At 40.1% G+C, this 12,952-nt stretch overlaps 1 protein-coding gene across 1 annotated transcript; it reads left to right on the top strand.

The window, feature by feature from the left end:
- The first annotated feature begins 928 nt into the window (after positions 1 to 928).
- On the top strand, positions 929 to 12,481 carry casp8 (caspase 8, apoptosis-related cysteine peptidase). The gene is made up of 12 exons (XM_033649666.2): positions 929 to 1,104; positions 2,990 to 3,146; positions 5,619 to 5,794; positions 5,953 to 6,058; positions 9,318 to 9,447; positions 9,535 to 9,590; positions 9,680 to 9,743; positions 9,914 to 9,975; positions 10,073 to 10,184; positions 11,012 to 11,139; positions 11,461 to 11,852; positions 12,035 to 12,481. The coding sequence occupies exons 2-12, from the start codon at positions 3,039 to 3,041 to the stop codon at positions 12,168 to 12,170; spliced, it is 1,470 nt and encodes a 489-aa protein (XP_033505557.1). The 5' UTR covers positions 929 to 1,104; positions 2,990 to 3,038; the 3' UTR covers positions 12,171 to 12,481.
- The last annotated feature ends 471 nt before the right edge of the window (positions 12,482 to 12,952 follow it).

The raw sequence follows: 12,952 nt of genomic DNA, 5'->3' as shown, positions 1-12,952 counted from the left end.
GGGTGTTCGTGCTTTAACATATTTTTGAAAACAGATGCAGATAATGACATTTTTACAGTGTTATCAGTCTCTGCAAATCACACTACAGCTTATACATTTAAATTTACGTTTTTACTCTTTATAAGATGCTTTTTATAGTCTAATATGTATGAACAAAAACACAATAGGAATAAGGTCCCAGAATCTCTTGATGAGCATAATACATTTTACATTATACACAACACAAGCATTGCGGAAGTGAGCTTCAGAAGACTGTAGCTAGCCTATGTAAACAACCTAACACCATATATATATATACCTTTATTTACAGACTCCAGGTCCAATGATAAAAACAGACAACGGGTTACTAACAAACAGACAAACAAACAATATAGACAGCACTATGTCTGTCCACACACAAATTAAAAAAGGTGCAGATACATACTACACATGACATGCAATATGTGAATTAACATAAAGATTATCCTATTACCATCAAAAAAGGTGCAGATACATACTACACATGACATGCAATATGTGAATTAACATAAAGTTTATTACCATCAAATGAGCATTTACTTTCTGTTTCTGCATATATGACGTTAACTCGGCAACTCGTATCCCAAGCGCCGACTTTCCGAGTTGTTGCTCCGACTTGAGGTGGTTTTGTTTTTCCCAGTTGCGAGTTCGTTTCTCCGAGTTCTCCGACACCACTCGGATGCTAGAAACGTAAGTCTGACTTCAAAATAAAAGTGTTAAACTACAAAAAAAGATACAAGGAAGAGATGGAGACAGCGAAATACTAAGAAAATTGTTACATAATAAGAAAAATCAAGATATGGGACAATTGCGTGGACCGATCTCGGACCACTTCATGTCGGACAATCCGAAGTGCGATTTTGTTTTGAAGTCGCAAAACGGAAGTCGCCGTCTCTATAAAATGGCGCTCAATTTTTCTCGAAGCGAAACCACGGAGTTGAGGAGGAAACGGTCGCACTGGTAACCGAAGAACTACTACGATTAAGACAAGAGTTTGTGATTTTTTTTCGCTCTTTATAAAGATTAATTATCTTCTGAATAACAGAAGACGCACCTTTTTTTGCTTTTTGGACGCGAGGACGTAGGGTAAGTTGACTCTCCTGCTCATTGATAACGTTACAACTTTGGCTAACTTTAAAGGACGTAACCTAACGTCTCTCGAGTAACCTAGAAGTTTGGCTGTTGACCATTTTGTAATGTTAAACTAATTTGACTCAAGTTACAGTGGTGTTGTTGTCGTTGTTGTGCTGTCCAGACTTAAGTTGAAACTTTTTAAACACTTTATGAAGTCAAACAAACGTCACGGCCGGTGTTTTCAGTGACGTCACCGCAGCATAAATACGTTTAAGCCATGAAAATAAAGTAATGTAATTTTATTTCAATGGTTTTAGCGCTTGGATTTCACTCAGTGACTAAAAAACAAGATTAATATAATAATGGTTATAATAGTACATGTTATATATTCAGTACCAGATAATACAGTGGTTTTCAAAAGGCAAATACAAAACAACATAAGGAAAAGGCAGTACGTTAGTAATAGGGCTGGGCGATACGTCTTTAAGTTATATCTTGATACACGACGTACATATTGATATTATATATCCTCAAAAGCACTTAATTAATGCAAGTACTGGGAGACAAAATCCAACATAACAATATTTCTGACCAAAAACCCTCTGTGATACAAAAAAGTTGAGATTTTTGGTCAATAATTATCCATAATGTGGATATAATGACTAAGTGGGTAAAGGCAAGTGTTAAAACAAATAAAAAATCTAGTAAGTTGATAAATTTACATCACTTTACTGTAATGTAGCCTTTAAAACAAGGGGAAAAGACATCATTTATGCCATATCACGATACAATAACCAAAATTTAAGACGATATATAGTCTCCTCTTATATTTTCATATTGTCCAGCCCTAGTTAGTAGTAGGAGTTGTAATTTATTCTATTATTTTATTCTTAGTCTTAACAATTTAAAACATTAACAAAAACAACAGGGCATTTGATCAGGGGCGTAATAACAGACATTGTAGCAGGGTAGTTGTATTGGGGTTCATGGGGTGAGGGGGCCCATAGAGAGTGGGCCCTCCAACTATATGTTAGGCAGATGACGGGCTCTTGTGAGTATTTTAAATTGCCACCTTTAGAAATATGTCTGTGTTCAAAAAAAAAAATGCAGTTAATTAGAAATGGTGCCATATGCTTTATATACATTTGAAAAGGCAGACCCATCTCCATCATGGTTTCCTTTTCCCCCTTTTTTTGGTAAAATAGCCAGTAGCAGTCTAAATTAAAATATATGGTATAAAACATAGAATATATGCTTACTCTTCATGAACTATAAATAAGGTATAAAAAACTATAATGAAATGAATAATTCCTCATTTTCTTTGGTAATATTGTCATATACATTATGCAACAATGATTTGAATATCGCATTTGATAATGAAGTTTTCAACATGGGGGTCTTTTGGTGTTATCCGATGTCAACTCTTTATTTAATCATATGACGGTAAGTTTATACAGTAGCTAGTTAAGGTGCATAACAAGTAACTAGCATGCCTTATGGCCTGTCATAATAACGTGCACTGGGGCCCGTTGTAGCTATCACACGCTTAAACACTGACTGAAAAGGTGAATGCTGAAGCTCAAGCTTATTATACCCACCCTTTTAATATAGTGTTCATTAATAAGCAATTACAAATACATTTTAGTCTTAAACCTAAACCTTAAACTCAAAGTATTTTAAAGGTAATTAGTGCTCTAACAATAGTTTTAAAGTTATCTTACTGTACTCTCTGGTATGTTTATGACTTATGGTGTGAGTAAATATCTCTATAATATTCAGCCACATCAAGTGTAGAGGTGGTTTTTGGTCATTCAAACTCATGTTAATGTTTCACTTGTTTGAGTTTCCCCAACAAATGCTCACTTTTCCTTTTTACCGCCTGTCTTTCTCTACCCAGTGTGCAGTGAGCTTAGCAGCAGGCCTGTGTTGGAGGGAGTGTGTCTGTGATGGACCGGCTGAAGCTTTCCCGTATAGACGAGGAGTTGGAGTCCTCTGAGGTGGCAGCTCTCTGCTTCTTGTGTCGTGATGTTGTCAACAAGAAACGTCTGGAGGGGGTGAGCACCACGTAGCTTGTACTGTTGCCTTTGCACTTGTCTCTACCCTACGTCTAAGTGGAGATGTCTCATTGACCAGCAGCCGTGGACGATTTTTGTTTAGGTTTTACATTTTTTGTGCCTCTATGGCGGCGATAGCTGCAACCAGAGGCATTAACACATCCTCAAGGAATCAAGAATGAAGTGATTAGAATTTGTTGGTTGGATGTCAAAGGCTAAGGTCACACACAAAACATGTTTTTGGCCATAACTCAAGAATTCTCACAAATCTTCTTTAAAAGCAAACTAAAAACTTAACTTTTTTTCGCAAGTTTTTCGTTAGGTTTCTAAGTGTGTTTTAATTTATTTTAGGAAGTAGTATTATTGCTGTTGTTATTATCTCCCCTTTTTTTTAGAATAATGATAATGATAGTACATCTGTGTCCTGCTTGTTTCTATATATGTAGTACTTTATTATCCTATATTTCTTCTCACAAAAGTCTAATAGGATAAAATGATGATGTGGTGACATTCTATTTTTAAAAAGTCAATGGTCACCTTCACTGTGACGTCATGATGTTCTGCAAAAAACACTTTTCTGGCCATTGTTCAGCTTAATAACCCAGGAAAAGAAGTCATGTCAATTTTATTTATATAGCACATTTCATACAACAAGCGTGTTCTCAGTGTGCTTAAGATACGTCATACAAGACAAACATGAAATATCATAAAGTCTAAAAATAAACAGGACCTGATTTAAAAAAACATCATCACAACAAAAATAAGAGGGTACTGTTATTATCATTATTCTTTAAAAAAGAGGAGGGGGGGGATAATAACAATAATAATACTAATTCCTAAACCAAATAAAAATACACTTGAAAACCTAACTGTGCACTTGTGAAAAAAGGTACATTTATAGTTTTTAGAGCTGATTCAGACTTGATTTTAGGTACAATGAGTAGACCTTTATTTGATGATCTAAGGGGTGTTTCTGGTGTGTACTCTGTGAGCATGTCAGTTACCTTCATTTGAAAGTTCCTAATCACCAAAACATCCTCAGAGGTATAACTAGGCATTATAAAAATGAGAGAGGGTCATGTTGTTTCATAGCAGCTAGTCCAAGTACACAAAGCCCAAGTTCATTGCAGTTCATTAAAAATCCTGAGGTGGGCGATATTGTAAAGCCGCAGAGCCCATTCATGCATTCACATACAGTAGTAACCACTCTGTGTTAAAATCTCCCTCGTCCTCTTATATTAACAACAGTGTGATAATAAAGAACAATTAAATAGTCTAGATCAAGGATACTCACCTTGCACTGCCCTGGGGCCACTTTGGCAAAGTGACAGGAGGCCAGGGGCCAGTCAGCAGGGGCATGTCTATGATTTGAGGACACTTGGGGCTTAGCTCAGACCTCTGTCCAGTCATTTGGCACTTTTTTTATGCACTCTGGCAACTTAAGCTGCTTTCACACCACTGTGTGGTAACTCCTCCAGTTATTTCACTGAGGGGAAGGTGGCATAGGGGAAGCACTTTTCAACATGGCGGTCAGGGTATGAAGCAGCTGCCGCCCACGTGAATGCACACAGATTTTGCCATGTTGTGCAGAGTTCATTGTGTTGAATTTCTGGTGATAACTGCCTTGCTTGGGATGATCTAATAGAAGGGGGCAGGTATCACGTAAGAAAAAGACAACAAGATGGAGGAGCTGATAATGGTGGTGTCTGAGTCCCAGGAGTTGTACAACACAGTGCCAGCAAATTAAAATGGCAACCAGAAGAAAAACTGGGCCTGCAAATACATTTCCACCAAACTTGAGATGACTGATGAACTGTCCAAATATGTTAAAAGGCAAGGATCAAAGTCTGATCATTTATGAGACAGGGATCAGTGTTTGTAGGCCTGTCATAGGTCTGGACGAACAAATACTTCAATATCAATATTACAAAGATACTGTTATATTGGTGGCCCAACAGTAGATGGAGACATGAAATATAATACTTTTCAGAGTAATATTCATTCAAAAACCAATCAATCAGAAAAAGCATGTAGTCTGATTCTAAAGCCAATATTGTCCAATACTGATGAAGCGCTGATGTTGTCGTGCATCCCCACGGTTTAATATTGATATACTGCCAAGCCATAGCCTATTATATGAAAAACAATTGAAAAAACTGAGGTTGGCACAACAAGCAAAGCCGCATGTGCATCAGTCACACCATGACAAGCGCAAATAAAATGCCAGATCAGGAAGACCTTCCTTGCTTCATAGTTAGATTATTAGAATTTTTAAAGGCTTTTCCAAGCAAAATTCACAAAGCCATAGAGACAAAGTTATTAAAGGAAACAAGGGGACTCCAAACACCACTTGGTTTTAACTCAAAATACAGTTTTTGCGACGGTGTTTTGAACCGTCGCAGCATCTTGTTGCCTCTCACTGTTTGTCCTCTCAAAGGTGTGCTTGTATGTTTCTTTGTTGTTCTCAAACAGATCACTGATGCAAAAAAGCTGTTTGTGAGACTTGAAGAAATGGCTCTGTTGGACAATCATTTCTTCCTTCGTCAGCTGTTGGAAACTATCCGTCGAGCTGATCTCCTGAGCCTGCTGGAGACAGACAGCATGCAACCAGAAGAGACCGACGCCTATCCCATGCTGTCACAATACAGGTACATGTAGAGGCAAAAAGAAATCTACTGTAACTGGACGAGATAACAGTACGTCAGCATTACGATACAGTTTTATTCCCCAAATATTTAGTCTTTTGTTTGTTGTTTCTTTGTCTGTCCCTCTCCTCTCCTCTTTCTCCTCCTCTGCTCTCTGTCAGGGTGATGCTGTACAGAGTGTACGAGGACATGACGCGGGAAAATCTTGAAAAGATGAAGTTTCTGTTGAGCAGCAAAGTGGGCAGAGGACAAATTGAGGCATGCGATGTAAGAACACACCCACCCACATGCCCACGCCCAGAGTTATATAAGAAATTATGACATGTAGACCTCAGTTTTAACTTTTAAATAAAGAACATGATATGACTCTAAACACACAGTTAATCGGGGGCTATTCAACTATATTGTCCAGGGGGCACATTTTCAGAGAGCTAAGGGCCTGAGGGCAGACATTAACCTGAACTATTATTCTCATTAGGTATGTACGCTTAACACAACATGCCATCACATTTTAAAAACCTTATTTCATTACAACCCAGTTTGCACACACTGTTTTCATTTTTACAACCTGTCATGTCTGCGCTGTGTAAACAGCCTGCAGTTCAAAGTTTCACTGAATTTTTCTCACATGACTTGTGGTCTCAGCTGAGTCATTCATAGCCTCCCAGTTGCACCATGGAGTGCAGAGTTTAATCATTTTAACAGGATTTGGTGGCTCATTTATAAGACAGTAGGATTCATTCTAAAAATGTTCGTACGAACAAAAGCCAGAAATGGTGTGTGCCAACAGTTTCTACAATCAGGCCTCCACCTCCCATCTGCATCGCCAATTTCCTGTCTCCGAAATGTTTGTAATCATCAGTCAAAGTTTCTCCAGTCAAATCTGTTTTTATAGATCACAACTTTTGTGGTAAGTGGCTTACGCCTCTTTCAGGCCTTGTTCTGTGCGTACAAGTGTTTATAAATGAGTCCCTAGTCAGTGCAGACAGTTTATTTTTGGCAAAACTTTGTTGAAACATGTAGATTAAAGTGATTTTGATGAAATATCACTATCATATTGTTCCTGATGAAAGCATTTGTAACACATAATGCATTCAGGAACTGTTGGAAATTTGATAATCCAACAATTGTTTCTGATTTTACAGTTTCTTGCTATAGTAAATGGTTTAATTTTGGCTATTCTATTTAAAGAAAACACGCCTTTCAAACCATAGACTGTATAAAATAATTGGTTTGGTTGGTCGGTTTGTGGACTACCATTTTAAAGCCTCGAGTTCAGCATTTCAGCTGTCACCATCTTGTTTTTGGAGCCAGAAGTGAACATATTTGGACAAGAGACTGGAGCTGTGGAGGAGTGAGGGGTGAATCTGACTCAAACTATGGTGACACCTCACAAACAGCCTGTCACTCTAAGTGGCTCCGCCCTTACTTCTGCGTAACTTTAAAATAAAAATGTAAATGAGTGAAATTGAAATTCACCTCTCGTACATTTGTCGTGAATATTGAAATTAGCTATACGCCTCCACGCTGAGGCATTATATTTATGGGTTGTCTGTATGTACACACATCTCATTCTTGTGAACGCGATATCTCAAGAGGGCCTTGAGGGAATTTCCTTGAATTTGGCACAAAGGTCACTGAACTCACAAAATGTATTTGGCCATAACTCAAGAATTCATACTTGAAGGCACAGGCTGTTATTCAACGTCATAATTCAAGAACAGAGGGGATACATTTGGTCAGATAATGTATTGGTGACACTAATCTAGGGTGTCCACTAGGGCTGCTTGATGATGGAAAAAATCACAATCACAATTATTTTGGTCAAAATTGAAATCATGATTATGCGGCGCACGTGATGACTTATTTTTATAGTAATGTCCTGTTATTGTTTGTAATATTTATGATTATTTAGTTCACTTAATCAATTAATATTTCTATTAGTACTGTTTGACTGATCATCACTTACTTGAATACACTGTCATCCGTCACTGTCATCTCCCTGCGGGTCAGGTGATGTGACATATCATCTGCTGCGCAGAGGATTGTGGGTCAGACTAGCCAGAAAACATGCTGGCTTGTCTTAGAAGACGTTTCACCTCTTATCCAAGAGGCTTCATCAGTTCATGCTTGTCTGACTAGGCTGGAACTAGTCTGACAAACTGGTGTGGGAGCACCCAGGTATTTAACCTCTGGGGAGGTCTTCACAAGGCCAATGATGTCACTGGTTCGTTAGTGCTCCAATGGTGTGTCAATGACGGTCGTTGAAACTCCTGCTGCAACGGTTGTCACTGGAGTCGTTAGAGTCACATGAGGCCATTTGTGAACGACCGTTGTTTTTAGAGGTTAAGTTGTTAAATCTCCTGGGCAAGGATGAAAGGACAGCATTATAGGTGGGGGATAGGTGGTGTCGCAGACCTCCTCCTCTATTGAGAGATGGCTTTTCCAATTTCACATAGATGGCTTCTTTTACACCTCTTTCAAACCACCGGTCTTCCCTGTCCAAAATGTGCACATTGCTGTCTTCGAAGGAGTGTACTTTCTCCTTGAGGTGTAGATAGACAGCTGAGTCTTGCCCTGACGAGTTAGCCCTTCTATGTTGGGCCATGCGTTTGTTTAGTGGTTGTTTTGTTTCACCAATGTACACAAATTGTACATTGGTGAAACAAAACAACCACTAAACAAACGCATGGCCCTCCTTCGAAGACAGAAATGTGCACCTTGTGAAGACCTCCCCAGAGGTTAAATACCTGGGTGCTCCCACACCAGTTTGTCAGACTAGTTCCAGCCTAGTCAGACAAGCGTGAACTGATGAAGCCTCTTGGATAAGAGGTGAAACGTCTTCTGAAACAAAATGAAGTCCAGTTGCATTCGATTCAATTGCCTTGAGATAACTATGACCTGGATGAATGAGAATATCCACAGGCATGCTGGCTTGCATACTGCAAAGTTGGACCGGATGTAGTAGAACATCCTGGTATATTTGGCATACTGCATTTGACCTACTATATGTTGGGACATGCTAAATCTTTTTATAGATAGATTAGATAGAATATTTTTCATGCCCAAAGGGAAAATCAATGGTCCAGCAGCTCACATAAAACAACAACCGCCATATTACCATACTATATGGTATGGTTATATGGGTATTGAAACACACAGCTGGAAATGAGTTAATGTTTTACCGCTTACGGTTCCCTCGTCTCAAAGTCAGTGGGGTTGTGGTTAGATGCCTGAAATAAGGTCAAGCTTGAGATACTTTCACATTCTGTTCCACAGCATAAAATACATCAGTAAATACCCCACTCGTGAACTCTGAAGCTTCTACGTGTCTTAAAAAAGGCTGTTGCCAACAAGTGGCTAACTGAGATTTCAGAACATCTTTGCAGTCTTGTTGTGGCGGTGACATTGGGTCTCGCGACCATGTGTAGTTTGGTTATAGCCCAACACAGAAACAAACAGATATACACATAGAAGATTTGCGATGCAGCTGCAGGCACAAACAGGTCTTCTCTGTTAATTACAGACAGCACTGGATGTGTTTGCCGAAATGGAGAAAAAAAGTTTGCTGTCAAACACAAATCTCAAGGAGCTGCATGCGGTACTGCTGGAGTTGGATCAACAACTGGCACTGACTGTGCAGCAGCACATGGAAGGTATGAGACAAACTTGCACACACAGGCACGTGCACATTTAAATGTTTTATTACAATAAGTTTTATGAAATGATTGTACTGTTTTCAGGGAGGACCCAGCAGCATCAAACCCCAAGACCTTTACGTGTCAGCATGGATCACCAGGTGTGTGTATAAATCTGTGTTTGTGTACACTTAATCCTATAATGAGCCAGTTTAATGAGGACTGGGACTCACTGGTTTTCTTCCCACAGAGGGTCAATGGTGCCCGACAGCCATCACAGCCTGTTGTGTCGATATCTGAGACCCAGCCCAGCGGTAAGTCTCCCATCCCAAGACTTCCCTTTCAATAGAACACACAGCCATTGAATAATCCCCCATGATGAGTAGCCTTCCACCCATCTCACTGCTGCACATACTCACTCTCATGCTGTTATTTTTATCGCACACAAACAAGGGATGTATGTTTTGCCATTTTTGTTCTTCAGATAACCAACGTGTTTGCTCCGATGCACAACCAGCGACGGAGTCCTCCTCCCTTCTTGATCCAGTAAACCATTCACACAAACGCACACACCTCTCATTCATTTATTTAGTATACCATTCATGTTTATGATATGCCTGTTTGATGTGCTTGTGCCCTTTAGACTGAGTACTACGCCCTGACTCATATCCCACGTGGTTTGTGTGTGGTCATCAACAATGAGGACTTCCCGGGAACTGACCTGGGAAAACGAAGAGGGACTCAGGAGGATGCGAGTATGTATTCTTGTATTTCAATCAGGGCTGCATGATGAATATTTATCGTGATCACGATTTTGGCTTCACACAATCAAAAAATTAACTGTGGTATTGATATTCAAAATGCGTACGTCGCTCATGGAAAACCCCACTGCAAATCAAATTGCTCCTAAGTGCCCTGACACACCAAGCCGACAGTTGGCTGTCAGTCAGTGTTGGGCTGTCGGTGAGCATACATGGCCCTCGTCGCTGCTGTGTCACCTGCACCGTTCACCCTCAGTGGCGCTAGTCCATCTTTTTTACGTCAATTCAGCATGTTATATTGGCCTCAATAAATGAAATCGCATTTCACGGGCAAACGATAAATATGCTATAACGGTTTCCCCGTTGAAACAGTACTCTCATTACAGCGTACACTCTCATTGATATTGAGTTTTTTTAGGTGGTTAAAAATATATTCTGCTGCAATACATTGATTAGCTTCCATGTCGGCATTCCTGCCTGCTTCTTCTAACTGGTAGCATGCCAACCACTAATCACTGTAGGATATACACTGACTATGGATAAGTACCTCATACAACCCCACTTCAAAAAAACCTCCAAACTATCCCTTTCAATGTGAAAGTGCAATAAAAATATTTGGTTCCTAAAATCAGTGAATAATTGTGATAAATAATCATAATCGTGCAGCCCTGATTTGAACCATGTGATCTGATTTGTTTATGCTGTGTTTATTTACTAGTTACCCCGCATCCTTCAGGGCTGCTCAGAGTTCGTACTTACCGCTTACGTCATGATCACGTGCCTGCACACTTCAGTTTGTCTCTCTTTTTTATGTGACACAGAGGCTCTGCGCACACTGTTCACCAGCCTTGGCTTCACTGTGGTGGTACACGACAACTTGACTGCAGGAGACATGAAACGTGAACTGCAAAAGCTGGGCTCGAGGAATTTTTTGGACGATGATGCCTTGGTGAGCAGCGTCACACACCCTCAGAGCTGTGATATCAGTCACTAATGTATAGATACAGTTGGTGTAAGTCATAGTTAGGGGATGTGGTGAGGGCAGAGTCGGCGAGGGGGAAAACCGTCAGTATGTTTACCATAGCCCTGTCAGACACCTTGTTTTGTAAAGCGTAGTTAACCCTCTGTGATCAATTGTAAATTGCTTGTGTACAGAATCATCTCGTGTTTAACTTCAGTATTATTAATAAAGTGTCATGGAAATTATATCTAAAATCCAGGTTAAATTGAGTGATACCAATTTGTAAAAAGCGTGTGCTCCTGATCTTAGGTGGTATGCGTGCTGTCCCATGGATTAAAGGGATATGTCTTTGGGACTGATGAGCAGCCAGTGTACTTGCAAGAACTGACCTCGCCCTTCACCGGTGTGGCAGCTCCCACCTTGGCAGGAAAGCCCAAATTGTTCTTCATCCAGGCGTGTCAGGGACTAAAATACCAGAAAGGATCCGTGCCGTGTCCCCCAAGGCCACAGCAGGAGAACTGGGACAAACAGACCCCCCTGGAAGAAGACGCAGGTCGCGTGGATGGAGAGACGGTGCCTTCAGATGCTGACTTCCTGCTGGGCATGGCCACTGTGCAAGAGTGCAAGTCCTTTCGACACATTTACGAAGGGACCATCTACATCCAGGAGCTGTGCAGGCAGCTGATGAAGGCAGCAGAAAGGTAAGAGACGCCCCCTCGCAGAGTTTAGGATGATGCTTGTTGGGCCTTTTGTCTACTCGCTGTGGATGTCTGTTTTGACACTGGACGCTTCTATTGAGGTTTTTGAAAGAAACATAGTTTATGATGTCACACTCTGAACATGGTGTATGATCTGTAATGTGTTTCTTCTGTTTTCTGTGCAGCTCAGAGAACGATGATGTCCTCTCTGTGCTGACTCGTGTCAACAGGGAGGTCAGCAGAAGAGAATATGCAACCCACAAACAAATGCCAGAGCCCAAGTACACCCTCACCAAGAAGCTCGTCCTCAAGCTAGTGTGAGCTGACCGAGACCAAGTGCAATGCTGAAACTGTGCCAGATTCAGATCGACGTGGATGTGACTGGTCTACAGTGTGTATGACTGTGGCTGTATGTGTGTATGTGTATGTTTGTGTGTGCGTGTTTTCAATCAGCTGCTTTGATGAATTTGAATGTTAGCATCTTTATAGAATCTGTTGTCTCTTGATACAACAAACAAAAAAAGCATCATGGCACATAAAATGTTACAGAAGCCACTCAGAGAAAATGCCCTTCCTGAGATGTTCATCATGATTCCAGTGTCATATCAAGAAAATAAACATTATTCGGAACATTTCTCTGTGTCACAGAATCATTGATCACAGCAGAGCAAACCCTCCCTCCACATTTTTATGCCTCCGCGTAGCCGGAGCCAATGTGTTCTGAAGTTGTACGTCCATTTATTTATTTAAGAGGGGACAGTGTTCATTAATCAACATTTTAAACATTTGTAAATGCACCCGAGTTAGCTGAAAGACTAGTTTTCATCGGCACTCCCTTCGCCAGCTGTAAAAAGGCTTCCTATAAAAATGAAAAACAATAATAAAAGCATGTAAAACAAGTCAAACCATATCCTATTATAACAAAGAACACATCACATATAATATGGTTACAGATAATCCACGTTAAATATTACGTGTATTAGTGTTCACATCTTTGGGTGTCAGCAAGCCATTTCTTGGCATTAAACTAAAATGAGTGATATGATTGAGATTCTAATTGTTGATGGTACAATACACAACCCAAGACAGGACTAAGACAAGAC

The sequence above is a fragment of the Epinephelus lanceolatus genome, chromosome 12, assembly GCF_041903045.1.
Source record: "Epinephelus lanceolatus isolate andai-2023 chromosome 12, ASM4190304v1, whole genome shotgun sequence".
Lineage (NCBI taxonomy): Eukaryota > Metazoa > Chordata > Actinopteri > Perciformes > Serranidae > Epinephelus > Epinephelus lanceolatus.
Note: the sequence above shows the minus strand (reverse complement) of the source record. Positions and strands in the feature narration are given on the sequence as shown.

Coding starts and splice junctions, on each gene's coding strand:
- casp8 (XM_033649666.2), top strand. CDS start 3,039: ATGGACCGGCTGAAGCTTTCCCGTATAGACGAGGAGTTGGAGTCCTCT. Junction 3,147..5,618: donor ACAAGAAACGTCTGGAGGGG/GTGAGCACCACG, acceptor GTTCTCAAACAG/ATCACTGATGCAAAAAAGCT. Junction 9,591..9,679: donor GTGTCAGCATGGATCACCAG/GTGTGTGTATAA, acceptor TTCTTCCCACAG/AGGGTCAATGGTGCCCGACA.